A 26,782-nucleotide genomic window follows, 5' to 3' on the forward strand; every position below is an offset into this window, starting at 1 on the left:
CCTTGGTACTTGCCTTATTCTTAATGGGGACACCTCACCGATCTCCCAGGTGGGTCCGATACTTCCGTATTCTTGGTCGTCACAGACCTAAGGCTGCAATGGAGTTTAAAAAAATGTCTAAGCCTGGCCCAGTTTCACCCTTAGATGTAGATTATAAATGATCAAGATCCTTAAAAATGTCATGTTCTCGTGGAACTTAATTATGCATGTTTCACTAGAAAAAAGCTAAAATCAACCCACACTCAATCGGGCCTTACAAACACGTTCTATTAGGGACGTAGGTCGGTTACCTTGAATAGATCTTTATTTTGGTAAGTAGTTCTGGCATCCATATCTAGGAATTAAATATCGAGATTTTTTGGTAAATTGTTCTGGCAACCGAAAAGAAGAATTTATGTTCTAGCGTACTGACTTCCATTCCAATGCTTAGTTGTTTAATATTATATATATATATATATATATATATGTTAAAAGAGACATCAAATGCGTGGGCCAATGTGAGCACAGGTGTGAAAATCTTTAGCCTAAATAAGGGTGGGGGCAATGTGGTCATTTCACACATGTTTTGTTTGGACGTTTCCTATGTCAGACTGTTAGGGTTCTTTTTTTTATATATATCTTATACCCAGTTACATTTCACGCCTCTGACTTTGAAAGGGTGGGATTGCAAACGCCTCTGGCTTCTCTTTTCCCTCGTCACATTTTGCGTACAACTGTGCATATAACAAAATAAATTGTAAAAACTCTTTTGAGCTATTGCTAAGAATAGCTTACATTCAAGGTTAAGGAGGATCAAAGACCTTGGCACAAAAGAGGTATTTTTCTTCCTTTACTTTTTTATCAGCCTATTGTTGTTGGAATGAATATCTACTTCTGTGCAACATAGATTTGTGGGTTTATTGTGTAATCGATGGATTCATAATCATATGTTGTTCAGTTGTGATCTAACATTGAATCCTTTGATGAGGTAAATTATAGTTGTGTTTATTGTTTTTTTCATGAATAGAAGTTAAACTATTCTTCAGTAGAAAGATAAAATTTGGTAGATCTAGAGATCTTTTTTCTAAATCCAAAATTAAAAAATTTATATTATTCTATATTTAAAAGATAGGAGTTGAAAAAATAAAGTTCAAATATTATAGTATTTGGAAAAAAGAAACTAAGAAATTTGGATCTATTAACTCTCTATCATGATCGTTAGTCCATAATGTTGCAGTTTCTTGTTTGGCCGATCCTACACATGGAGAAGCAAGAGAATGGCGACCGGAGGAGGCTCCGGTGGGGACATCTGATGTTTAAATCAGGATCAGAACAATTAGTGAGGAAAAAAGGAAATAGAATAGAGTTGGGGTGTGTGAGTGTTGATACCTGATTTTTGGTTCTCTTGTTTCCTATTATCCTCGCTGATCTCGACAGTTACATGAGGGTTGTCATCCATTTCTTTGTCACGGGTAGCCCTATGACCACTAACCTGATCATGTATCAAGAGTAGTGAGTAGCTCTTCGGATAGTAGATGCTAACCCCTTGGCTGTTTCAATTGTAACAACTTATTGCGTAGAGGAGAAGTTGAGAGACACGTGATCGGCTAAGATGACGATCCGTAGTTGATACACATGTCAATTCCCCATTAGTTGGCTGAATTATGTGTATTAATCTGTAAAAATTTAATCCAAGTACAATTTTTGTAGTTTCTAATGAAAACATAGTAACAATATTTAGCCTTGATGAAAAGAACAAATCCATTAGACCAATGAAATGGTTTAATGATAGGCAAGGTAAAATACCATATTGACATGTGGACTTGTAAACCAGATCAATAGATTGTTTAAGAATTTTCATATAAATATGTTTTATTGAAAAATTTTATTATTTTTTTATAGTTCAAACTCCAATGTTAAATGATCAACCTCTTTCCCTTTATCTAAAGAAAAATGAATTGTGTTAAATCCATAAATATTTTCTTGCTTCATTTAACAACGATGACGTAGACTAATATAGTATAATATGCAATTAGGCTAAAATCATTTTTTTTTTATTCATGATTTTTTTTAAATAAGTCTTAAAAATATGATAATTAATTTAAAATGCATGAAATTACTTATGAAATATGAATAATAAAAATTACTTCTAGTGGATTAAAAAAAATAAAATTTAGTCAATACAAGGATATAGTGAATATATAACTTTTATCTTTATTTGCATAATAGTGTAGGATTTTTTTTCTCTTAACATAAATATAATCTACGCCAAAGAAAGCCCAAGTGTGGTATAGAAAGATACGCATAACTTAAACATTGTATTAAGTATGACCTCGAAGAAAGCTGATTAAAAGATAAAGGTTGCTATATATAATCAATTCCATCTAATTGGATAAAACTGAGTTGTTGTATTTAAAGTTTCATGGTAATTTTGCTGATAGGTGACATAACATCATATCACTAACGATTGTGATATTAAAACACTTTCTTTCTAGTTTTTTATATTGACTTTTTTGAACATATTTCAAATTCTACTCACGTGAATGACACTGCTTGCGTCGAGACCGACCAAATGACTATACCCAAAAGCAATAGGTGACAAAGTTAATCACACCAGCCACGTGGCCGGAAATAGATCCTTGAAGACAATTGGCTGAGTGGTCCCTACACCAGATCAGCTCATTAAACCAGTTTAAAAAAAAAAAAAAAAACGGTTCATAGAACCAAAACCTAAATACACAAAAACCGTTACACTCATCTCGATCAAATCAAACCAAACCAAATCAAATCAAATCATACCAAGCTGTGAGGAAATTATTTTCTTGAAGAGCAACTAACTATCAGAGTATATAGATACAAGGTTTTAAAACTTGGGATCAGTCTCAACCATGGTTTCATGTATCAATTTTGTATCAGTCATATCGCATTGGTATCGGTTGAGATCGATCCCCAATCCCTGACTGATCTAGATCAATATTTCATATTATTTTCAGGGGTAAAATGGTGAAAAAAATAGTAATTTTTTTTTAAAGCAAGAGTAAAATAGATCGATACCCACCGATTCGATCCGGATTGATATCAGTAGATATCGATACCGTCCCCTAAATCCTTGGTCTAAATCCACACTAATCCGAATCGATATCATAGCATTTATGGTTGGATGGATTTACCCTTGTTTTCAGTAAAAAATGGGGTTTTTGAGCTTTTTACCGGGTCAAGAATGAGGAACGGTCTTAACTGATACCAATTTGATTCGGGCGATTTTGACCGATATGGCCATCATCTTGATGTCGAGATGGTCTGGTTGGTCGAATGATCTGGTCTGGCCTGGTTTCTGGATCAACCGCCCAGTCAAATACCCGGCGCACTTTTTCTACGTGGCCGGCTGCAACTGCGCAAGTTAGTCGTAGAATCGATCGTGAGGGAAAGCCGGGAATTTCCTATGCCCCTTCGAAAATAACAAGAAAACCAATTCTCTTTTTTAGTTCTTTCTTTCCCTATTGTTTTTGGCAATCAGATTAGCCGTTACTTTAAAGTAGATATTAGCGCTTCAAAAACCAATTTTTATGTTGATATTTGAATTAAGGATCGGTCAAGCCACTCGATTTTATGTTTCTCTTCAGTTGTTTGTTTCATCTACAGGAAATTAATCTGGATTTATGGTTACTTCTTCGCGTTGTAAGTTCAAATCTCCACTTTTTTGCATTGATTTAGGTCTGGAGTCCGGGCATCGATTTCTCCTGCGAAATTCAATTGCGTGTTCTATTTCTTGGTTTAATGTTTTACTTATTTTATTTTTATGTGCTGATTTTCTTCTTTCTATTTTTCTCTATTTTTTATTTGGGGCGAAAATTGTAATTATTTTGATAGATTTTATGTCATTGTTGTGGGAATTTGTGATAGATTTTTCTAGGGTTTTGTTCTTGAGGTTTTGGTATGTTCTGTCACTAGAAGTGGTAATGCTTACAGTCATCTGTGTCAGTCAGCTTAGTTGGTTGGTTTTTTTTTGTCTTCTAGAAAACTGTAGAGAAATTCTGTGCTGCATTCATGAGGAAAAATTAGAAAAGACAATGTTGCTCATTTGGATAGTAACATAAGTTAATGCATTGGAATTTTGATTGACCAAAGGTTTTATTTTCAGTCTAATGCTTCAGTAACTTGGGCTGGAAGCTCTTGATTGGCAGATGTAAACTTGTCTTGATGAAAGTTGGGATGGTGGTTGTTTATGACACTTGGTAATGGCGTGTTGTTGCTGTTCAATTCCATGGTAGCACCAGTAAACAATATGCTTCAATGTAAACTACTTCTAAAACAAAAAAAAAAAAAAACCTGATATAATGAAACAAAATAATGCCATCAGTTATCTAGAGTCAATGGAACATAATGAAACATCCTGGGCAGCGTCTCGGAGATCCCATAGTAAAGTGGCTATGCAATTTTGGATCACTAGTACTCGTGAAACATAGCATTGGAAGGTGATGTTGAAAAGTGAGAGACAATAGAAAACTATTTATGCAATAGAGAGATGGAAATAGATGCTGTTGGATATTATAAGCTTTCTTTTTTGCCAACACTATTTTAAGTCCTGTTGTTTGGCTTGTTTCTGTCATACGCAAACATGATATTGTAATGGTGAAATTTGTTCTCACATACGATGTATCCACAAAAGGTGATGGTTTATTGTTACTTGTTTTTTATCAAAAAATAAAATTGTTATTTGTTTTGGTATATTCATCTTGAGCCTAAAGAATTTGTTGGGTCAACTATTACTTCAGAGTGAGTGAATAGAATAATGTGATTTAGTCGGCATTCAAGAATGGGTTTGTGTTTGTTGATATATTCTTTGCAAGCTAGAATTTTGTATATGCTTGGTTTTTGGGTGTTAAGGTCTAACTCTTTCTGTCCCCCCTTTGAGGAAGAAATTGCAAACTGTTTGCTGAGTGACTATTAGATTCGTTTTTGGAAATCAATTCAGTTTAATGGTGTTCGGAAACAAAATAAACTTGGATAGGCTTGAATTACAAGATTGATCGAGTTGCTTGAATGTAGATACCTGATGTTAACATTTCAACCTCCACCACCATCATCAGAGATTCAGAGGCTTGTCTGACCTATTTTCAGTGGGCTAGTTGAATCTACTGTCTTTCTGTTTTTTCTGAGGTCATATCTTCTCTCACACTATCTGGTTCTTATCTCTTATTTGAAAGCATACTTTTCTGGTTGTTTGCATGTTGCATTCAAGGATCAGGATTGGGTCTAGATTCATCCTAGCCGATTCCCTGTTCTAGATTGGGATGGATCGCTTGATCTTTTGATAGGATCTAATGGTCCTACGTGGATTGATCCAATCCAGTTCAGTCCTCCCCTCCCCCCCACCCTCACCACCCCCCCCCAAAAAAAAAAAAAAAAAAAATCCTACACTTGAGCCGAACCAATAATGATTGCACATGAAAATGAAAAATAAAAATCTCCGCATAGTGTCGTAGAAAAGGAAGTACATACCCTTACTTCTTGCTGAATGGATATGGTTCTGGAGAACTAGAGATTCCTCACCAAGCAACAATCCCTTTGGCCCTTCAGGGATTGGTCATTTCAGGACAGAATCCAAGAAGGTGGGTTGGGATACAGACACATTCTTTGCATAGCACCCTTAGGAGTCCTTTGCAAAAGCATTAAGCTTACTTTCTATCTCTCTCTCCACTTCGATAATATACATATGATGAAGGGAACAGGGATAGGATCAGATTCTGGGAGACCTTTTGTTAGATTATACCAAGGTTCGAAATCTCGTCTCATTTCGGTGTTTCTGTGGTTTCAGAATCACCAACTCGCCAAAATCTCGGTGAGTTGGTGTATTTTTTTTGACTCGGTTGACTGTTTCGGTGGTCAAACAGCCATACTATGACCTGAAACTTGATGGGTAGCTTGTTTTAAGGTTAATAAACATGCTTAGAACTTAAATTTGCAAAAATATTGGAACATGACAGTGTTTTAGAGTTGCACCCTTGTTTGGCAGCAATCGTCGAACTGTTCTGGAGATTTCACCTGCTTCATTTGTAGAACAAGATATAATATGATAGTAAAACAAATAAATTATGCATCTAAGCCGTGATTAAAACATACATAAACTTTAATTAACTAATATTTAGAGTACTAGAGTAATATTCTATGCAACTCCTTTACTCCCAAGTCCCAACTAAAGTCATCCTTAATATAGAGTCATAGATCAGCCAATGGCGAGTAACATATATATAATTGAGTTCCGTCAAAGCTATATTGACCATAAAAAAAATACATTTTATGTTGATGGAAAATGTATTTTTTAAACTAGAAAAATAAAAAAAAATATTCATGAACAAAAGAATTTTTTCGACTCCGTGAGGTCATAGATCGGCCTCTAGTGTCTAACATATAAAAAATCTAGCCCTATGGCCCCTATCCAACATGTATTTATGTTACTATTTCAAAAAAAAAAAAAAAAAGTCTTGGGGAAAGTGGTTTACCTTTCCAAAGCTTGAAATGTGTAGATCTTCAATTTGGAATGATCTTCAAGGCAATAGATGTGATGATATTGCAAATTAGTGGACAATGGAGTGATTTTGTGTTTAAATGCAAGGAGGAGCTGGAATTTCACCGAGGCAGCCAAAATTTCGTCGAGACAGCCAAGTGGGAGTCGAAATTTTGACTCCCCCTCATGAGATATTGTATTTATAAGCCTTGGTTGGTATCATTTTGGTATCTCGACCGAGATGGTATCGAAATTTCGGTATCTCGACCGTGATGGTACCGAAATTTTGGTCGAGATGATGTCATTTTTGTAATTTGTAGCACATCTTGACTTGGTGAAAAAAAAAAAACACAAAATTACAGAGAGATTTTGAACCATGGATTATACTCCTTTGTACATTTGGTTCCCTAGACTTTTGCATCCGATTGTAGAGCGCATTGGTTGCCCTTTTTCTTGTATTGTCATATATGAGTATCTCTTTGAACCTTCAGTTCTTGTTTCCCTCTGTTCACTAGACATTTCATGTACCTCTGGAGTACATGTATGGATACGAAGGCATGACATTGGTATTGGTATGAGTATGGGAAATGTGTCCCACATGTGCCCAGAAGTCTAACAATTGGACATGGGAGTGAAGAAGTTTGACACATTGTCCCCTTTTTGACACATTAATTCCCCTTCTTCATATACTTCAGTTGAGTCCCATTACCTGCATCCATTTTTGGACACATCCCCATGTTTTAAGTTTTGGGGAACAGGTGGATCTGACTTCTCATGACATACTTATACCAGATCATTTTCTGGATCCATTTAACATAGATCTTATCTATAGCACCATGATTTATTTTTTATTTCTTTTGTTGAATTATTGCAAAACAAATAGGTCTCGAATTAGAGTTTGAGAGAGCCGCGTATTGCAGAGGGTAGGTCTGGAGTGTTAAAACTTACCCTACCGGGAGATCTTGGGTTCCCTGTTCTCATCTTTCTCCCTCCACATAGAACATGTGAATAGGAACCTACCCAAAGATGTCATGATGTAGGATTTAAAGATTGTTTATTGAAGAAAAAAGCTATAACAGAAGCATTTGGAAGGCTTGTTGATGGATGTAGGGATGTTCTGCCTTCTCTCCCCTCTGGGAGAAAAATGGAAAGAAAATAAAAAATCTTATATATGAATTTACTTGAGAGTTCAGATCCATGTTGGTGCCGGCCATTTTTGCTGTAATTGTTCACTTGTGTCAAAAATGTTCTGGCTCCTATTTTGAAGTGTAACAGTAGCATAGTGTAAACTAGAAGAAGAAGAAGAAAAGGGAAAAGAGAGAGAGAAGACAGATGGCTGTATCCTTTGGGAGTCACAACCTTAATGTGAGATTCCCACTTCATTCAATATATATAATAGAACATAACCCTATTAAGGGCACAAAAAGGAAATGCACCAGCCACATAAATAAAGAGACCCTAGAAAGACATAAAAGCCCTCAAGGGGAGAGAATCGAGATTAGTGCCTAGTACTAATCATGATTATCTCCTCCTCCTCACTGGACATCTTCTAACATTTCCCTTCAAGCTGGAGCAATGTCCAGCTTGATAAAAATATATCAACTCTACCACTCCCAAGAGACTTAGTAAAAACATCTGCAAGTTGTTTTCCCGTGCGAACATGACTCGTAGTGATAACCCCTTATTGCAGCTTCTTCTGAACAAAGTGACGGTCTACCTCAATATGTTTTGCCCTCTCATGAAACAGTGGATTTGATACAATATGGATAGTAGCTTGGTTGTCACAACACAACTACATATAGGAGGTGCCAACAGCAAGTTCCATCAATAAATGCTTCACCCACATCAATTCACAAGTAACATGTGCTATGGCATGATATTCAGACTCTACACTAGACCATGCCACAATAGTCTATTTTTTACTCTTCCATGACACTAGATTTCCACCAACAAAAGTACAATGACCAACGGTTGACTGCCTATTAACAAGAGATCTAGCCCAATAAGCATCATAAAAACCTTTAACACGTCTATGCCCATGAACCACAACCTGGCGCCTCTTGATATACCTCAGAATACGAACAACAGTCTGCCAATGGGTTGTACGCAGAGACGAAATAAACTGAATCACAACACTGACAGAGAAGGCAATGTCAGGTCGAGTCACAGTCAAATAATTTAGCTTTCCCACCAACCTTCAATACTTCTCAGGATCTTCTAACATATCACCTCCTTAAGCTGTAAGTTTCACATTTGGATCCATCGAAGTATCAGGAGACAAGAGGTTTGGCTTCTAACGTATCAGTCTCTATAAGTAAATCCATAACGTCTTGTCTTTGAGGTAGTGAAATTCCCTTCCTTGATTGGGTAACTTCAATACCCAAAAAATACTTCAACCTTCCCAGATCCTTAGTTTGAAATTTCTGTTGAAGGTGAACCTTCAAGCATTGGATATCCTCAACATCGTTGCTCATGATAACAATATTATCAACATAAACAACAAGGAATATCCTTCCCACATCAGATTGCCTATATAAAATCAAGTGATCACTATTACATCTTGACATTCAAAACTTAAGAACCACACCACACCAGTAAATCTTCCAAACATGTCTGAGGAGGCTGCTTCTAATTGTACGAGGACTTCTTGAGCTTGCACACCATCTTAGACTCCCCCTGAGCAACAAACCCTGGAGGTTGCTCCATATAAACTTCTTCATGTAGATCACTATTAAGGAACACATTCTTGACATCAAGCTGATATTACTTCCAATGATGAGCAGCTTTAAGAGAAATCAAAATACGAATGGACGAAAATTGGCAGTAGTAGAAAAAGCGTCGACATAGTCAACCTCATAAATTTGAGCATACCCTTTAGCAACCAACCTTGTCTTCAACCGAGCAAGAGAACCATTAGGGTTGACCTTAACCATATACACCCAACGACAATCTATAACAGACTTAGCAGGAGGTAAGGGGGACAAGATCCCAATTTTGATTTTCCTCCAAGGCCAATATTCTTCTTCCATAGTTGTCCTCTAGCCAGGACTAGATAATGCCTTTGCAACAGGCTTAGGAACATGATAGCTAGAAACATTTGAAAGACAAGAATGAAAAGCAGATAAACCAAAATAAAAAACAAAGTTAGAATTGGGATGTTGGGTGCAAACACCAACTCCCTTACACTGAGCAATGGGAAGCTCAAGATCAGAAATAACGATACTTGACTCTAGATCTGCAGACGAAGACGATGAGGCAGGCAATGTAGAAGCAGGAGATTTTGGATCTTCCCGACCAAGACGAGTATACACCTGGTGGAGGAGGTGGTGGGTCTGCAACAGTTGGAACATGTGGAATTGGTTGATGAAAAATATAAAGGGGAAGATCATTATCCAACTCAAACAATAAACGACTCATTCAGATAGAGGTGGATTCAAAGAAAGATACATCATCAGCAACAAAATATTTTTGCAATTCAGGTGAGTAGCATTTATTTCCTTTTTTAGTAGGAGAGCAACCCATAAAGATTCATTTAAGAGCTCTATGATCCGACTTGGATAACCCTGGATGATGATTGCGAGAAAAACAAACACAACAAAAAACACGTGGAGGGAGAACAAACAATGGATAAGGAGGAAGCAATAAAGATAAAGGAATACCACCATGCAAAATTGAAGAAGGCATACGATTAATAAGATGGCATATGGTCAATGTAGCATCAACCCAGAATTACTTAGCTAATTTCATTTGAAACATAAGGGACCGAACAACTTCCATCAAATGTATGTTTTTTCTTTCAGCAACGCCATTTTGTTGAGAGAGGTCGAATATGAAGACTGATGAACCTTACCATGTTTAGCCATAAACTGAGAAAAATGGACCAGAAAAATATTCCTTGGCATTATAACTACATGTGATTTTAGTAGACAAGCCAAACTGAGTCTGAATTTCAGCAATAGATGCACAAAAAATGGAAAACAAATGAGAATTATATTTCATTAAATAAATCCAAGTAACTTTGGAATACTGATAAAAAAAAATAACTAAATACTTAAAACCCAACTTAGATGTAATAGGACAATGATCCCATACATCAGAATGAACTAAAGCAAAACGGTGCACGAATCGTTTATTGACTCGAGGGATATAGCTCACATGATGAAACTTCCCAAACTGACACGAATCACACACTACGCTAGGAAGGGAACTAAAACGAAAATCAGCCGTTTTAGACTCTGCAATGATGGATGACCTAGGCGGTAGTGAACTTTATGTGGAGACAAAACTCTTGAAGAAGTAACTGAAGGAGTATCATCTTCAAGAAGATTCAACCCCGTCGATTGACGACCTCTGCCAATCATCTTCTTCGTCATAAGATCCTGAAAAAATACAAGAATCATGATAAAATGTTATGGAACAATTGTAAGCACATGTAAATTTTCTTATAGATAAAAGATTGAAAGGAAACTGCAGGAAATGAAGGACTGACGGTAAGGACAAAGAAGAATTGGGATGAATTGTCCTAGTTTCATTAACCTGAAAAAGAGATCCATTAGCTAACGTGACATTGGAAGACGACTTCTGAAATGAGAAAAATATACCCGAAACACCAGACATGTGATATGAAACACTTGAATTAATGGTCCAAGGACGAGAAGAAGATAGACATTCATTTGCATTACTTGTATGTACAAAAGTAGCAGTGGGGGATTGAGAATTTTGAGAAGTTTGAAATTGATTGTACTGTGCAAATTCATCATCTGTCATTATAGCTATCTTACCCTCGGATGGTCCAGGTGGAGTGGTGGTCTTAGTATTTGCTATTGAGTTAGCGAACTACTTCTAAGAAGATTTACCATGAAGTTTCCAACAAAAAGTTGGATATGCCCTATTTTTCCACAATGATGGCACATTCGTACTCCTAAACTATCTGAGAATATCGGATTACCAGTAGTTTGACCGATGTTCTGAGACACAAGAGCTAAGCTGTCCACAGGTGTGGAACCATGAGTACTCTCGCGAGATACACATAAGACACAAGAGAATTTATCTGCGAGAGATGCCTCCTTGTCTCCACCAAGGATATGAGAACGAATAGAGAATGACTATTTCAAAACCACCCAAAAAGCCATAATTGCAAGCTGCTCCCTCTGGTTCTGCATTTGCTGCACATTACCACTGATAGGAAGTAGAGGATTCGATTATTCATTCATCCTCTTAAAATCAGCAAAGTATTGGGTCAAAGGACGACCCTTCCGATCAACTCGATAAAAATCCTGAGAAAACTCTTCACATTATCAATTTGAGTGACTAGATCGACAATTGAATTCTCCATAGAATTCAGAAGCTGTCCCAAATTCGTGCATTGACAGTATCCCATGTAGTATCTGCAGTAGGCTTCCTCTTCGTAAGATGATGCTGTTGATCACTATCAGCTTCCTCTTCCATTGTTGAAAATTAGCAGTCCCTGCTAGTTTCTTTTCTGTGATTCTATGAGAGGATGATGATACAACCTCAACCACTACACTTTTGGGTTCAGCCATTGATGCAAAGAAACAACAAACAAGCATCCACAAAACCCTGTTCCAGAGAAAATCGATAACCCTGCTTGAGGGAAAAATTGATCCAACAACCAGATCCACAAGGAGATTGTAACCCTTCAATAGAGATCAATTGATATCCCAAACTATGACACAACCGATCCACAAAATACCTGGCTAAAGTCAATTTTCCACAAAACCTTGACAAAAAGCGATTTTATCAAAACCTTGACAAAATCGATTAAACCAAAAGATTGAATTCTTGACTTCAATCTCTACTCTATAAATCAGCAACCATCATAGATGAGACCTAGTTCTTGGCTGGTCATGAGCTAGTCTCTAGAAGCAACCAAAAAGCAGCATAGGGTGCTGTGCCCTTTCACTGAGAACTTGAAAGAAATTTCAAAATGAAATTCTTGATGGTTCAATCACTCTTGATTGAAGAAGAAACTTTTGTTGATAAGAATCTGTAATAATTGTACGAATCCCTATGGATCTTGCTCTGATAGCATAGTGTAAATTAGAAGAAGGAGAAGAAATGGAAAAGAGAGAGAAGAGAGATGGCAGTAACGTTGAGTCTCTGACTTCATCAATGTATATAATAGAACATAACCCTACTAGGGTACAAAAGGAAATACACCAGCCACAAATGAAGAGATCCCAAAAGACATAAAAGTCCCCAAGGGGAGAGAATCGAGATTAGCGCCTAGCACTAATCATGATTCTCTCCTCCCCCTCACTCGACATCTTCTAACACATAGCTTATGCTATTTTTTATGCATTGTTATCCACTTGGAATATAAACAGAAATATATGATGGTTGGTGATTGATCCTCATTGGCCAAAAGGGCAGCTATGATTCTCAACCTGTCAAAATTATGGATTTATTATTGCTTGCTCCAGTCAGTATTTACTTGAAATCAATTTATTTTTTTCTGTTACCATTTATATGAACATTTACAAATATTCACACAGTTTATTGTAGGTTGCAGTAACTTAGATTCATTGTGGATTCCAATCCAGTGAGGGTTTTTCTTCCCATGAAGTGCAATTTCTCAGAAAACAGTATGCAATCTAGTAGTTGCAACCACCTGTGCTTCCTCTGCACAATCTCTTTTACTCCCCTCTGAGATGCTTCTCTTTCTTGAAGGGATGGATTTGCATCTTAATTTTGAGAAATTGCATTGTCCTGGGGGTTAGACCTCCTCACTGTTGATTTTCTGTTATGAAACCTGTTGTTTGATGTTTCTGGTTGATAGCCAGATATTGATGATGTTCTTTAATTGCAGATTGGGCTATTATCCAGGATTTCTCGTATTAAGTTTTCTGCAAAAGGGCATTGTTCAACTCCGATGGATCTTATAGATATAACCTCTTCAGATAGTGAAAATGAAGTCAGTAATGAAAAGGAAACCTCACTTGCTGTGGGATCTGCTCCTTCAAAAATTCCAAAAATGCTTCCTTCTCAGGCTTCAACCTCCAGATGTAAATGTTATCTTATGGAAAGTATTTTCTAACTGAGGTTTTATTTTTTATAGGCGCTGAGTGGTTTCTTAAATATGCAGGTTATAATGGATCTTCTCAAATGCCTTTATTGCTTGAAAAAGCATCACCTTCTAACGAAATGTCTGCAAACCATGATCAGTATTCAAGGAGTAGTAGACTCCAAATGATTCCAAACTATGAGAGTGCCGTCATGGATAATGCTAAATACTCTAGAGAAAATGGAAGCATATCAATAAATTTTGTTGACGTTGAAAATCTTGGAGCAGCAAATGATTCCAGAAATAATCAAGCATCTGGAAAGGTTTTATCCCAAAATTCAAGGGGGATTATTCCACCGTCTCTTAATCAATCTGCACCAAGTACAAAATCAGAACCTTCTTTGGAGAATGGGACTAGCAGTTACATACCAGATTCTTACGGCAAATATCATAATGACGATGATATTATTATGTATGAAAATAGAGGAAGTAGGCTCCTTCCGCCATCTTTGATGCAGGGCAAGTCTACCAGTTCACTGCACAGTAGTTTAGGTGATCCTGCATATCATCTTCGTTTGGGAGACGAAAGGTCTGCAGAGAATGATGAGAGAGAGATTTTTCAAGCAGCTCTACAGGTATTTCCCAGTTTGTTTATTTATAATTTCCATGACTTTGATAACATTATCATGGAATGTTGAATTGTAGATCTTTACCCAAGCTCTTATAGTCTTGTCACATGGTGTATATTATGTATCAATTTAATAGTAACCTTTTGATTTTTTGATTTTTTGAAATCAAATGTTTTTGGTTATTGTTTCTGAACACAGTGAACTGCTTATTATCTATTATTTTCCATCTGAGTAGAAAAAATGATTACATTGAGCTAAATATGGGAGTAGTCCTAGGGGAAATGCAAAAGAGTCTAGTTCACTGTAACTGGTGGGTATTGACAGGAAAAGACTAGTCACTAACCTTTAATTTATAAGTAACTAACCTTTAATTTATAAGTTAATCTCTCCAATTCTGTTGGTATGGGAACCTATATGGATGCATAGTTGTTAATGTGTCACCTACCATCACTGAAAAGGCACCTTTGGTGGCTAGGCATTTTTTGAGTCCCTAGGGACCCATTGGCAAGCTGGTCAAGATGCCCAGATGGAAGGAAACGGGGAAAAAGTGCAGGGGAAAAGGAGGAAAGGGTGTGGAAATTTTTTTTGGGGGGTAGGGGAGGAATGAGGAGGATAAGGGGATATATTGGGGAAAGTGGAAAAATAACCAGCACTGCCACCTGCCACTGGCAAGTGGCATCAACTCCGCCACAGCAGCAGTGGCAGTGGAAGAAGAAGAGGGAAAAGGAGGTGGAGGAAGATTAAAAAATCAGGGAGAAGAAGAAGCAGGGAGAAGAAGAATAAGAAGGAAAAGGAGAGAGCTACCAACCTGGATGCTGGAACCTCAAGCTGCAAGTTGATGCCTGAGCCTCTCGCTCCAACTCCCGAATCTCGATAATGAAAGGCTTTGTCTCTTTCATATGCATATGAAAGGGTAATGCTATATGATTTACCATTTTAAAATGTTAGTTCCTTCTTCACTGTAATATATTAATGCCCACATTACTCAAAATATTTACCGCCAATACCCCTAAAGTAAAGTGCTCGTCTTGTCCCCGCTTGAGTGACGCATAGGCTTGCTGATGCAGTCCAAAATCCAATTCTTTGATTTCTCACTGCTCACAGGTTCATGTATAGGTGGGAAACAGATCTGCACTAATATAGAAGGCAGGATTGATTGTTTCAGATCTGACGTCAGAAAAGAAGTAATAACAGAACAGAATAGTAGATTTCCAGATTCAGAAAAAAATAGAACAGAAGATTAATAGTTTATTTTTAGATCTGGAACTTAATGATGTAGGCTTGTAGCAGGGATTATGAGTCAAGGGAGTTTGACTCGCTGGTTCTGTCGATCAGCACATGAATAGACTGATAGGAGAAGAAACATAGAATAAAGAAGAAGGGAAAGAAGAAGAGAAAGAAGAAAAGAGATAGGAGGACTGTTTTGGGACTAATAGTACCTGTGGATAGTAAATTTTCACAAATAAAATTCTATTCAACTGTGGAATCTGATAGGGGGTTACATCCTTGTATAAATACTAGACAGTAGAAACATAGTAAATTTCAAACCCTTCAAACAGAGTCTAACAGAATTAAATAACCCTCCAGTAGCCTAATGGTCTCTAACATTAACACTAGCTAGATTAGCATTAATGAGACTAACGTTAGAGAAACTGCTAGACTAAAACTAAGTAACCCCCAGGACTAAGAGGGCCACACAGCCCCCACATACCAGAATACTAAATTGAAATACAATTTGTGTATCCCTTATGAACCTAAAATTTGGACCTTATAAGTGAGCCCAATACAAATGAAAACATTTAGAAAAAAAGCCCATAACCAAGTATTATAAAACAGGCCCTAATGTTGTACTATAACCGCATTTCATCCAAGTGGGTTCCCAGCTCCTAGACTCACCTACCTTCCCCCCAAAGAGAAAATGGGGTTAATGTATCAATATCAAGATTGATGATAATGCCATTTGTCATTTTGTGTTGGCAGTTAGCCAGTTATATTCATGGTACATAGAAGGACTCTGTTGGTCATTATACGAATCTAGTAGTTGATCGATCATGTTAGCAAGCCTCCAAAGTAGTGCTCCCTAGACAGGTTGGACAGCTTCAATCAGTGTTAAGTGGATTTGGACCTGACTCTCAAATCCCTACATGTGGATCTTAGCCAACTGAAATGGAGTTTAATTTTAATAAATTGCTTGGGAGCTTACCCTCTCCCTAGGAGTCACAGTCACATGTGAAAGGAATGGAGTTAGGTCCTAAGCCTACTAATCGGATTGGCTTGGGTTTGTATGAATGGGACGGCGTAGGAAGACAACCATTGTATGCTACCACGCCACAATAATATTCCTAAAGATTTGATCGCTACTCTTGGCGGGCTGAATGTTCACCCAAGCATGCGAAAAAATTTGGAGGATGCTAGCACGTACTTCTGGCCTATTCACTGCATCACCTTTAGATAACAAAAAGTGTCCGCCCCTTAGATTGCCGAACTATGATGAGAGTTATGCCTTTTGAAGCACCAGTAGCTTAGGGCGACCGGGTTAGGCCGAGTCAGAAAGGCTTTGATGACTCAAGGTTCTTATTATAGAAAGGAGAGTGAGAGTGGTCGTAGATCAGGCTGGTTATAAATCGGCATTGTCCGTTAGTTGTCACAGCATCTAGGCAACCCAACATGTTGGAGGGGACCTATACATGAGGCAACATCCATGGTTTAAAGCATCTCCGATACCGATACAATACCCTCCGATACGGATCTTAAATTTAGCCGACCGATACAATACACACCTATACGATACATGGAATTTTTAAAATCCTTTCGTATCGATATATATCCTACGATACATACAGATATGCATCAATACACCATCGATACATATCGATACGATACGATATGCACCGATACGACTTTATTAAAAATATAAAATTGAGGTGAAATGTACGTTTCGGTATGTATAGGTACGTATCGTCGAGTATCGGTGTGTATCGATCGGTAGGTATCGATGAGTATCGGTACGTATCGATATGTACCGATACAGTGTGCTTCGGTCATATAATGGCCAAGATGGGTAAATTTTCAAAAAAAACACGATTTTTTGAGGGTTTTTTGTTCCAAAGTTACTACCAGCCATATTTCTCTCTAACTAAAATGGAATTCAAGGTTGAGAACAAGGATTTTACATTTATGGGACAATTACAAACCTTGAATTTTTAGTGCGATACCCTCAATTTAGTGTTTATGCATAATACATGTTATCAATAGCTTTTTTTAACAAGTTCTTTATGCAAAAGTGTTTAAAAAAATGTTTCCTATCCATTTATGTGTGTATCTTTAGTGTATCTTAGCGTATCTCCGATACGATACGATACCCTTTGATACGTATCTTAATTTTGGCCGACTGATACAGAAACCGATTCCGATACTTTAATCCTTGGCGACACTTAGGCGATGCCTTGACTACTATGATGTTCTCCTAAATCCGACATGTGATCCAAAATCCATATGGATAAACTATGGATTAAGCTAGACATCTGTGCTTCAATTTTATAAATTTACTTATTACATGTTAGCCTCAACTTATTCATAATCTGAATGTTTGGCATGCTCAACCTTGCACCTTGTTTCTGATTTTAAGGTTTACAGTGTATACCCAGTTAAATAGAGGTAGTCAAAGTGGATCTATTATCTGGTCTGTTCAATTTGGCTGCTTTCCCCATTAAGCATGATTGTAAGTGGAAAACTTTGATCATAAGAGACTACGATTGATGTAGATAAGTTACGTAATGGGCTTATTTTATTGCAAATAAGCCTTGGGTTGGGTTATGTGTGTGTTGGATCTTTGATCCCACGGGTTTTCTTTGTAATGGGCCACTTTAATGGACCTAAAATATGGGTAGAAAGTAGGAAAACGGGATTTAATTCATTAGTTTAGTTAAAGTTCTGTTTTGAGTCTATTTCCTTTATTATTTCAGTTTGAGTCAGTTTAAGTTTCCCTATTAGTGAATGACTAGTTAGTTACTTACTCCATATTGGAGTTTTGGTCCTACTCCATGTTAGAGATCTAGTCTAGTCCTATTTGGAGTTCAATTCCTATTATGTAAGGTCTAATCCTACTTGGAATCTAACTCCTAGTTAGGTTATGACTGCTAGTTTGCCCTCTTTATATAGAGGAGCTAATGTACTCTAATTAGACTAATTTGAAAAAGATGAATTGAGTTTGAATGTTTGAGAACCTGAGGGCTGTGTGATTCTTCTTCCTCTCCCCCCCTTTTCTTTATGCGATCTCTCTCTTCTCCTCTATTGTGAGTTTGATCAAGGAGCTACTATTAAGGGTTGTTTGGAAGGCATGATAGGATTACTTAATCCTCTTCTTAAAGCTGTTCAAATCACCCAGTTGCTCTACCTGCAGAAATCTTCAGATTCTCTCTCCTAGGTCTGAAAATCAAGAAGGTAAATATCTCATCAACCGTCCATTAAAAGTCTCTCAATTTTTTAGGTTTTTGTACCCTCCCTAGGGCCTACCTACGCCCAAGAGTGCAGCTCAATTGGAGTCTTACAGATCTGGCCGCACCTCTCTCTCTCTAGATTTATAGCAGGGATTTCTCTCTCCTATTGGATTGGGTTTTGGGCTGGTTTTACTCCTATATTGGTATTGTATCCTTGTGGGTTTATTTGAGGGTCTTATTTCTTTGTTTTCTTGTTCTATTTGTCTTGTTTGAGGTAATAAACTGTGGGGGTTAGTTTGTTATAATCTACTCCTACATTAAGTGGTATCAGAGCCGAAGGATCCCTTGTTTTACTGAAACGCAACTCCATTCACCTCCCATCAATTTGGTATCAATTTGGCCGATGGATCTAGACCTTTTATTGGATATCCGTCAATAAATGCAATTGATACAAGTGAAGCTTGATGAACTCAAAACCCAAATATACTCTACCATCAATTATGTGATCTCAGCCGTTGAACAACAGGTAGACGAACCAGAAGATGAATCACCAGTGGTAGAAGATAAGATGACACCGTTGGAAGTTGAAGATCAACTTGGGGGAAAAATTAAATCGGTTGATTTCTTCAGTGAACCGATCAATTTTATTTTTTCGAGTCACTACTTCACCTATGAACTTCGCATCGTGGATTTCATAGCATTCGATTATGGTTTTGATGGTGACTTCATACAGACAAAAATGGATATTGATCGATTGATGTTGATTTTCCTGTTCTACAAAACTCATGGACGAGTTTTTCTCAATATCGGAGGAATTGATGTAAATAAGTCACTTAATGGGCTTATTTTATTGCAAATAAGCCTTGGGTTGGGTTATGTGTGTGTTGGACCTTTGATCCCACGGTTTTCTTTGTAATGGGCCACTTTAATGGGCCTAATATATGGGTAGAAAGTAGGAAAACGGGATTCAATTCATTAGTTTAGTTAGAGTTCTATTTTGAGTCTATTTCCTTTATTATTTCAGTTTGAGTCAGTTTAGGTTTCCTTATTAGTGAATGACTAGTTAGTTATTTACTCCATGTTGGAGTTCTAGTCCTACTCCATGTTAGAGATCTAGTCTAGTCCTATTTGGAGTCCAACGCCTATTATATAAGGTCTAATCCTACTTGGAGTCTAACTCCTAGTTAGGTTATGACTGCTAGTCTGCAGCGTAGCTAATGTATTCTAATTAGACATATTTAAAAAAGATAAATTAAGTTTGAATGTTTGAGAGCCTGAGGGTTGTGTGATTCTTCTTCCTTTCCCCCCCTTTTCTTTATGCGATCTCTCTCTCCTCCTCTATTGTGAATCTGGTCAATGAGCTACTGTTAAGGGTTGTTTAAAAGGCACGATAGGATTACTTGATCCTCTTCTTGAAGCTGTTCAGATCACCTAGTTGATATAGCTGCAAAAATCTTCAGATTCTCTCTCCTAGGTCTGAAAATCGAGAAGGTAAATATCTCATCAACCGTCCATTAAAATTCTCTCAAATTTTTAGGTTTTTGTACCCTCCCTAGGGCCTACCTACACCCAAGAGTGCAGCTCAATTGAAGTCCTACATACCTGGCCGCACCTCTCTCTCTCCAGCTCTATAGTAGGTCTTTCTCTCTCCTATCGGGTTGGGTTTTGGGCTGGTTTTACTCCTATATTGGTATTGTATCTTTGGGGGTTTATTTGAGGGTCTTATTTCTTTGTTTCCTAGTCCTATTTGTCTTGTTTGGGGTTATAAACTGTGGGGGTTAGTTTGTTGTAATCTATTCCTACATTAGGGATCTTTGTACATTAGACTGGAGGTTTGAAGCACATTGGCCGAATTATTCATAGTTATTATCATATCAAATTATTAGTGGGCCTGTTTTATCTAAGAACAAAAGAATAGGACAATAGGCTTGTGCTAACTCTAGTTCAATGCTCCTTGGTTTTAGGTATCTTTTGGAGGGATGATGGGTGAATCTGAACTGAATGTATTCCCTAGTTTTCCTAGTCAAGCATATAGCTGACCTTGTGTAGGACTTTCCGTTGCATTTTCTGCCGTTCAACCGTCTTGGCCCTTTCTTGACTTTTCAATCTTTTGTGAAAGATTTGTCCTGCCACATAGCAAGCTCTTTTTGCGAACTTGGATGGGTTGAGATGAGGATGGGGCCCAGCTGTGCGCTAAGTTTGGGTGAGAGGTCCCATTTTTTTTTATTAATAAGTAACAATTTTTATTGATTGGAAAAAGAGTGATAGAATGAACAACATTAAAGGGTGAAGCCCATGCACATAGTTTGAGATTTCAATTTCAACCGGGGGGCAAAATCTAGGTTGAAATTGAAATATTTTGCCATTTCGGTTCGATATATTTGGTCCAAAACTTCAGGGAAACCATAATTAAGCGTCTCTAAACTTATTTGAACCTTTAGACAATAATAAAACACACCCAAAATGTAGTTTGGCTTCGGACCTAGGTTGGTACTGTAAACTATATGTTTTGGTGTCCTTTCTCTTATATAACTTATTTGACGCATAATTAAGTACTAGACAAAAACATTTAACAAAAACAATTGAAATATGTATTAAGATTGAAGAAAAACCATTTAATAATATATCATTGTCAACAAGTGTCATCATAGACAATAATTATGGATTGCCTATTTAAGCATGTTTACATATTTTTTGAAGATTCGATGGAAAAAAGAACAAAGTGGTAGTTTGGCTTCAAACTCTATGACATATGGCGGCCGTGTCATCCTTTGCCTGAGGAATCTCTTAATGTCCATCGCAACAGGCCTATCGGTTGAAAGCTTGAAATTTGAGGAAATTTGGCCAAATGATGCTTCAAATCCACCCAAATGTCGAAGTGGATGCTCCACACTTGATCATCAAGTCTTGATTCGGTAGCAAAATAAAGGACTTTGCCAAAAAAATTGAAAAAAGTTTTGTAATAGTTGTGGAGTATTCAAGAAAAAGGGATGTGAAACCTCGAAATTTTGCCAGAATGAGTTAAAATTTTACAGAAGTGAGTACACATTCCATTGAAGTCTTGCTGAAATGAGATGAGTCAAAATTTCTGTCAAAATATGGTATGCTTGTAGAGTCGACCTCTATTTCATTGCTAGGCTTCTCGAAACCGAAATATTCCACGAAATTTGGGTAATTTCGATCAAAATATCAAACCATGTTAGGCTAAATTGACAACTTCCCCCACAAGGATAATCATCACCAACCACAATTTGAGGCCTCAATGCCCCTTGTTAAGAGTGCTTGTCCACAAGAGAGTTAGATGATCTAGTTTTCCATTGGAACAACACTTGAACCAAAGAGATCTTGAGGCAAATGTGTCTGACAAGTTAGAGAATCTTCAAGGGGGATCGCTGCCATTTCTATCCTACAACAGAAGAATCTCCTTCAAACATAACATTATTGTAGTAGAAGTGTCCAAGCCGGTGCAGCATAAAGAAAAAGCCTCAGCTTCCACAGAATCACCCTCTCCCCTGTAGGGCCCAAGTACATTAAGATGATGTCACATGGAAGTGTTTGGGCTGGTGCACTGTGTCTAGCATAATGACCATTGCACCACGCCACCACCACTTTCCTTGTTTGAATTTGGGAAAGATGGTAATGTTTTCTGCCTTTCTGGTCCTATGGTGCATCTTTCAACTGCAAATGATACTTGAATTGATTTTCAGTGATCCACCTTTTTTCAATATTGAACATTTGATCCTTTTTCTTGCTGTTTGTTGCAGGATCTTTCACAGCCAAAAGTAGAAGCTACTTTACCTGATGGTCTTTTGTCGGTGCCTCTATTAAGGCACCAGGTATGTTACTTTATTTGTCTATGGTCTCTTTCTCCGCCATAATTAACTGTTTCATTTTGTGAATCAAATGATATTATGTTATTCTGTCTCACAGAAAATCGCCCTGGCATGGATGCTGCAGAAGGAGACACTTAGTATGCATTGTGTAGGTGGAATACTGGCTGATGATCAGGTTACTTGTTCTTAGTTCTGCTGATTTCTCAAATTTATTCTATAGATATGATATATTTCTTGGATTTTTGCTGAAAATTTTTCCCTGGCTCATCCTGTTGTGATCTAACAGGGCCTTGGTAAGACTATATCGACGATTGCCCTTATACAAATGCAGATGCATTTGCAGTCAAAATACACTTCAGATGATCAATGCACGTTGAAACCTGAACCCTTGAGTTTGGACGATGACGATGACGATGGTGTTTCTGATTCTGTAAAGTTAAAGCATGATGGAGAATCAAGTGATGTTAAAAGTATTCCAAAGTTAGCTACTTCTGTTCCTACATTCTGTAAGGTTAAGCCTTCAGCAGGTACTTTGGTTGTGTGCCCAGCCAGTATTCTTCGTCAGTGGGATAGGGAACTGAATGACAAGGTCGTAGACAGTGCTAAATTGAAAGTTTTGATCTACCATGGAGGCTCTAGAACGAAGGATCCTGTTGAGCTTGCAAAATATGATGTGGTTCTCACAACTTACTCTATTGTAACTAATGAAGTTCCGAAGCAAACTTTAGTTGATGATGATGATGGTGACCAAAGAAATGGGGAAAAGTGTGGATTATCTTCAGAATTTTCAACCAGTAAGAAGAGGAAAAAGACATCTAACACCAGTAAGAAAGGAAAGAAGGGTAGAAAGGAAGGTGATGGTTCATCTCTTGATATTGGTTGTGGGGCACTTGCAAGGGTTGTTTGGTTCAGGGTGGTATTAGATGAAGCTCAAACCATAAAAAATCACAGAACTCAAGTGGCTAGAGCCTGCAGTGGACTTCGTGCTAAAAGAAGGTGGTGTTTATCAGGAACTCCAATGCAAAATTCAGTTGATGATCTGTACAGCTACTTCAGATTTCTGAAGTATGATCCATATGCTGTCTATAAAAATTTCTTTCTACAGTTAAAGAACCCAATATCCAGAGATGCATCCAATGGTTACAAGAAACTTCAAGCAGTTCTGAAGACCATAATGCTGCGCCGTACAAAAGGTGACTTTCGTAGTTCCTTATATTAATTAATTGTTATTCATGAAAGAGTACTAATACTCTTTAGTTGGGAAAAGTCTGAGTCATTGTTGTTGTTGTTGAAAGAGTACTAATACCTCAAATGATCTAGGATATTTGCTAATCTAAGAGTGCACTAATCACTGGGGCTATTTTATTCAAATGTCATTTTACAGCCAAAGAATCCTGACAAGTTAACCTGAACATTTTCAAACCTGTCAAGCAGCACTATTGGTTAAAACCTTAATCGGACAAGCCTAGACCACTAAATAATGTCCTGTCAATCACCAGTCTTGCTTAAAACCTTAGTCGAACAAGCCTAGACCACTAAATAATGTCCAACTTCTTTAATGAGATAGTACTGCACATCTCTACTTTCCATGTCCTACACCCACTTTTGTAATTATTTGTAGAACTGACTTTAGGTGTTTTCGATGAAACTAATTATGTTAATGCGTTAGAAATTTCTAAAATAAGACCTACACAAAAAATCAGGCAACAGAAAACACATTTTGGGGGTCGAAACCAAAGTTTCCGCCAAACCGGAAAAAAAATCCCTGGTTTCCTTGAAATTTTGGTCTCCCCAAGGGTTGAAACCAGGTCGAAACCCAATATTTTGAACCTTGGCGACATCTAGTTGCTAGGGAGTTCCTGTAGATATTGATGCACATATTCTCTCATTCATTCTGGAATCAAATCTCTGTACTATGAGACCTTGAGCCACTATTATGTAGTATTTAACTCATATTTCATCGTGTATCATGTACTTATGAGTCATGCTCATAGCTTGGCTGCACTGATTGTTGACCATTTTGTTATAGGCACACTGCTTGATGGGGAGCCTATTATTAAATTACCACCAAAATCTGTATACTTGACAAAGGTGGAGTTCTCTAGTGAGGAACGGGCCTTCTATTTAAATCTAGAGGCAGATTCACGTTTGCAGTTCAGGGTACTGATGATGCTCAAACTTGTGTTATTATCTAAATTTAACTAAGCTGGATTATACTATTCATAGATAGGACATCTAATCTGTCATTAGAAAATTTTCTGTTTGTGTCAGCCAGCTTATAATGGCTTTCAGGGACTAGTACCTCAAATGCGTAATGTTTTGAATTGATTATTTTCGTCTATATTGGCTCTTGATGTCTTGACCTGCAACTTGAGAGTATGATGATGTTTATACTGACCAATTTATTACTGGTGTTTGCTGACCCATTGGCTCATGTATAAGTTGCTGATGGTGGATAGTATTTCAATGGTTGACACCCACCTGAAATACATGGTTTAGAATGTCCATTTAGGCACCCTGTTCTGTTCCCTCAAGATCACAACCGATGAGAACATTGTAATCTAGTATTGATTGGGATACATATGGATACTTAGAAAATGGTAAAACAAGCATGAAAGCACCTTTCGTGAGAAGTAAAGCTTGTAGAGATTGTGTTGTAAACCATTTGTAGTGGTCTATCAAACTGGAATGAAAATATTTGTACGATCTTTGATGAATGCTTGTGATCCTCCCTGGTTATCTGCGTTGACATTGGCTATAAATTTTCCTTTTGGCCCACTTTTTTGTGTAAATGGGTTGCAAATGCAATTTTTCGAGCACTGCCTGGCTCACTCAATCTACATAGAAAGGAGAGGAAATTTTTATTCGTAGGGGCCCATTTGTTTTACGTGTTATGGCCAATAAATTTTTTCCCAAAAACAAGTGTACAATTTCCCTGAAAAATCCAGACGATGCTTGCAGATATATCATCACTCTGAGCATGTTCATATGTGTTTAACCATCTCAATCAGAGTCCAGAGTTTTTGTTGCAAACACTGTGATTTAGGTGGAGATGATAGGTGTGGGTGTTCTCACCTTTCAGAACCTTCTGCCCATGCCATTAGTTTGGTATTGGACAGTAGGGTTTTGTGCATTAGTCAGTTGTCAAAGGTGTGATTGGGCAAGGATTTTGTGATCTGTGAAACAGCTGTGGTTGGAATCTCCTAATGGGAAGCCGGACAAAGGCTGCAATAATGAAGTGTGTTTAGATTTGACAGCTTGATCAATCCAGCGGTGCAGATAATTATCTGTCATAGAAGGGAACTAGTGCCGGGGTCTGTGAACAAGAAGCGTGGGGTTTAATGACTGCTGAGAATATGGATATCTGTGTGGTGATGGTGTGACCCTTGTTTTACAGCCCATTTTCCATTGTAAGAAGCAAACACTTTAAAATTTGTCTACATGTAAAATTTTACATTGAACTTGGTTGGAAAATTATCGGAAAATTTTACATGAAAAGCCTAACAAATTTCAAGTGGGGAGCCAGGGATTCTGTGAGAAATTTGTATTTTGTTATTTTCAGATGTAAAGGGGTTGCTTTTTCACACTATGTACATAGTTGAAGCCTTATTATTATTAATTTTTGTTTTGGGGAATTAATAATTCATTACTGAAGAGAGAGAAAAAAGTGAGAATACAACAGCTCCCTAAGGAGGGGGATAAGTGCCAAAAAACAAAAAAGGATTAGCCCTTAGCCCTCAAGGAACAGATATCGGGACCTGAAGAAGGGAAAGGGGGAGGCCCCAGTAAACAACAGTGTGTCTGGTCCTTGGGGTGTCAATACAAGAGGAGGACATACTAGATAACTTGGCTTTAATGTTGAAGGAATTTGGGCTCCAAAATCTGATGAAGAGATTTAGAGTGAGTGGTCCATTTCCTAAGATTACGTTCCATCCAAATCTGGTTGATGGCTGCACTGAAGGCGAGCTTGCCCACATTGCGTCACAAATGGTAGAACCAGAAAAATTCATTCACCCATATCTATTCCCTCTGGAAGGGGAGGATTTGTTGACTTCTAGGCAAACATTTTGCAAGGACCCAATTCCAAATAGATGAGGAAAGGGGGCAGGCAAAGAAGAGGTGGTTATTATCTTCTATCACATTCCAGTAGAGGCAACACGAGGGTGAGATGGGAATGTGGCGATGGATAAGGAAGGACTGCATAGGAAGGCAGTTGGGGTGGGCTTGCCCGATTGTAAAGCTATGGCGAGGAATGTGGAACCAAAACCAAACTAGCTTGCGTAGTAGAGATAAAGTTCCCTGAGACCTGACAAACTCCCAAGCATTCTATGGTGGCTAATATCACTAGACTCGGTGTTTGGACCCCCAGG

The 26,782-nt window shown here is 37.6% G+C and overlaps 1 protein-coding gene across 2 annotated transcripts in view; it reads left to right on the top strand.

Moving 5' to 3' along the window:
* The first annotated feature begins 656 nt into the window (after positions 1 to 656).
* Positions 657 to 26,782, top strand: part of LOC122079338 (helicase-like transcription factor CHR28) — a 66,424-nt gene continuing 40,298 nt past the window's right edge. Inside the window, exons 1-7 of one of the 2 annotated variants that reach the window (XM_042645723.1) lie at positions 657 to 815; positions 13,317 to 13,512; positions 13,593 to 14,146; positions 22,344 to 22,415; positions 22,510 to 22,587; positions 22,699 to 23,605; positions 24,442 to 24,572. In XM_042645723.1, the coding sequence (XP_042501657.1) occupies positions 13,380 to 13,512; positions 13,593 to 14,146; positions 22,344 to 22,415; positions 22,510 to 22,587; positions 22,699 to 23,605; positions 24,442 to 24,572 (1,875 nt within the window). In that variant the 5' untranslated portion in view covers positions 657 to 815; positions 13,317 to 13,379. Of the gene's footprint in view, positions 816 to 3,351; positions 3,658 to 13,316; positions 13,513 to 13,592; positions 14,147 to 22,343; positions 22,416 to 22,509; positions 22,588 to 22,698; positions 23,606 to 24,441; positions 24,573 to 26,782 lie in introns of those variants that run through there. The other variant, XM_042645722.1, reaches the window with a different exon arrangement.

This window comes from Macadamia integrifolia, chromosome 5 (genome assembly GCF_013358625.1).
Source record: "Macadamia integrifolia cultivar HAES 741 chromosome 5, SCU_Mint_v3, whole genome shotgun sequence".
In the NCBI taxonomy this organism is placed as follows: domain Eukaryota; kingdom Viridiplantae; phylum Streptophyta; class Magnoliopsida; order Proteales; family Proteaceae; genus Macadamia; species Macadamia integrifolia.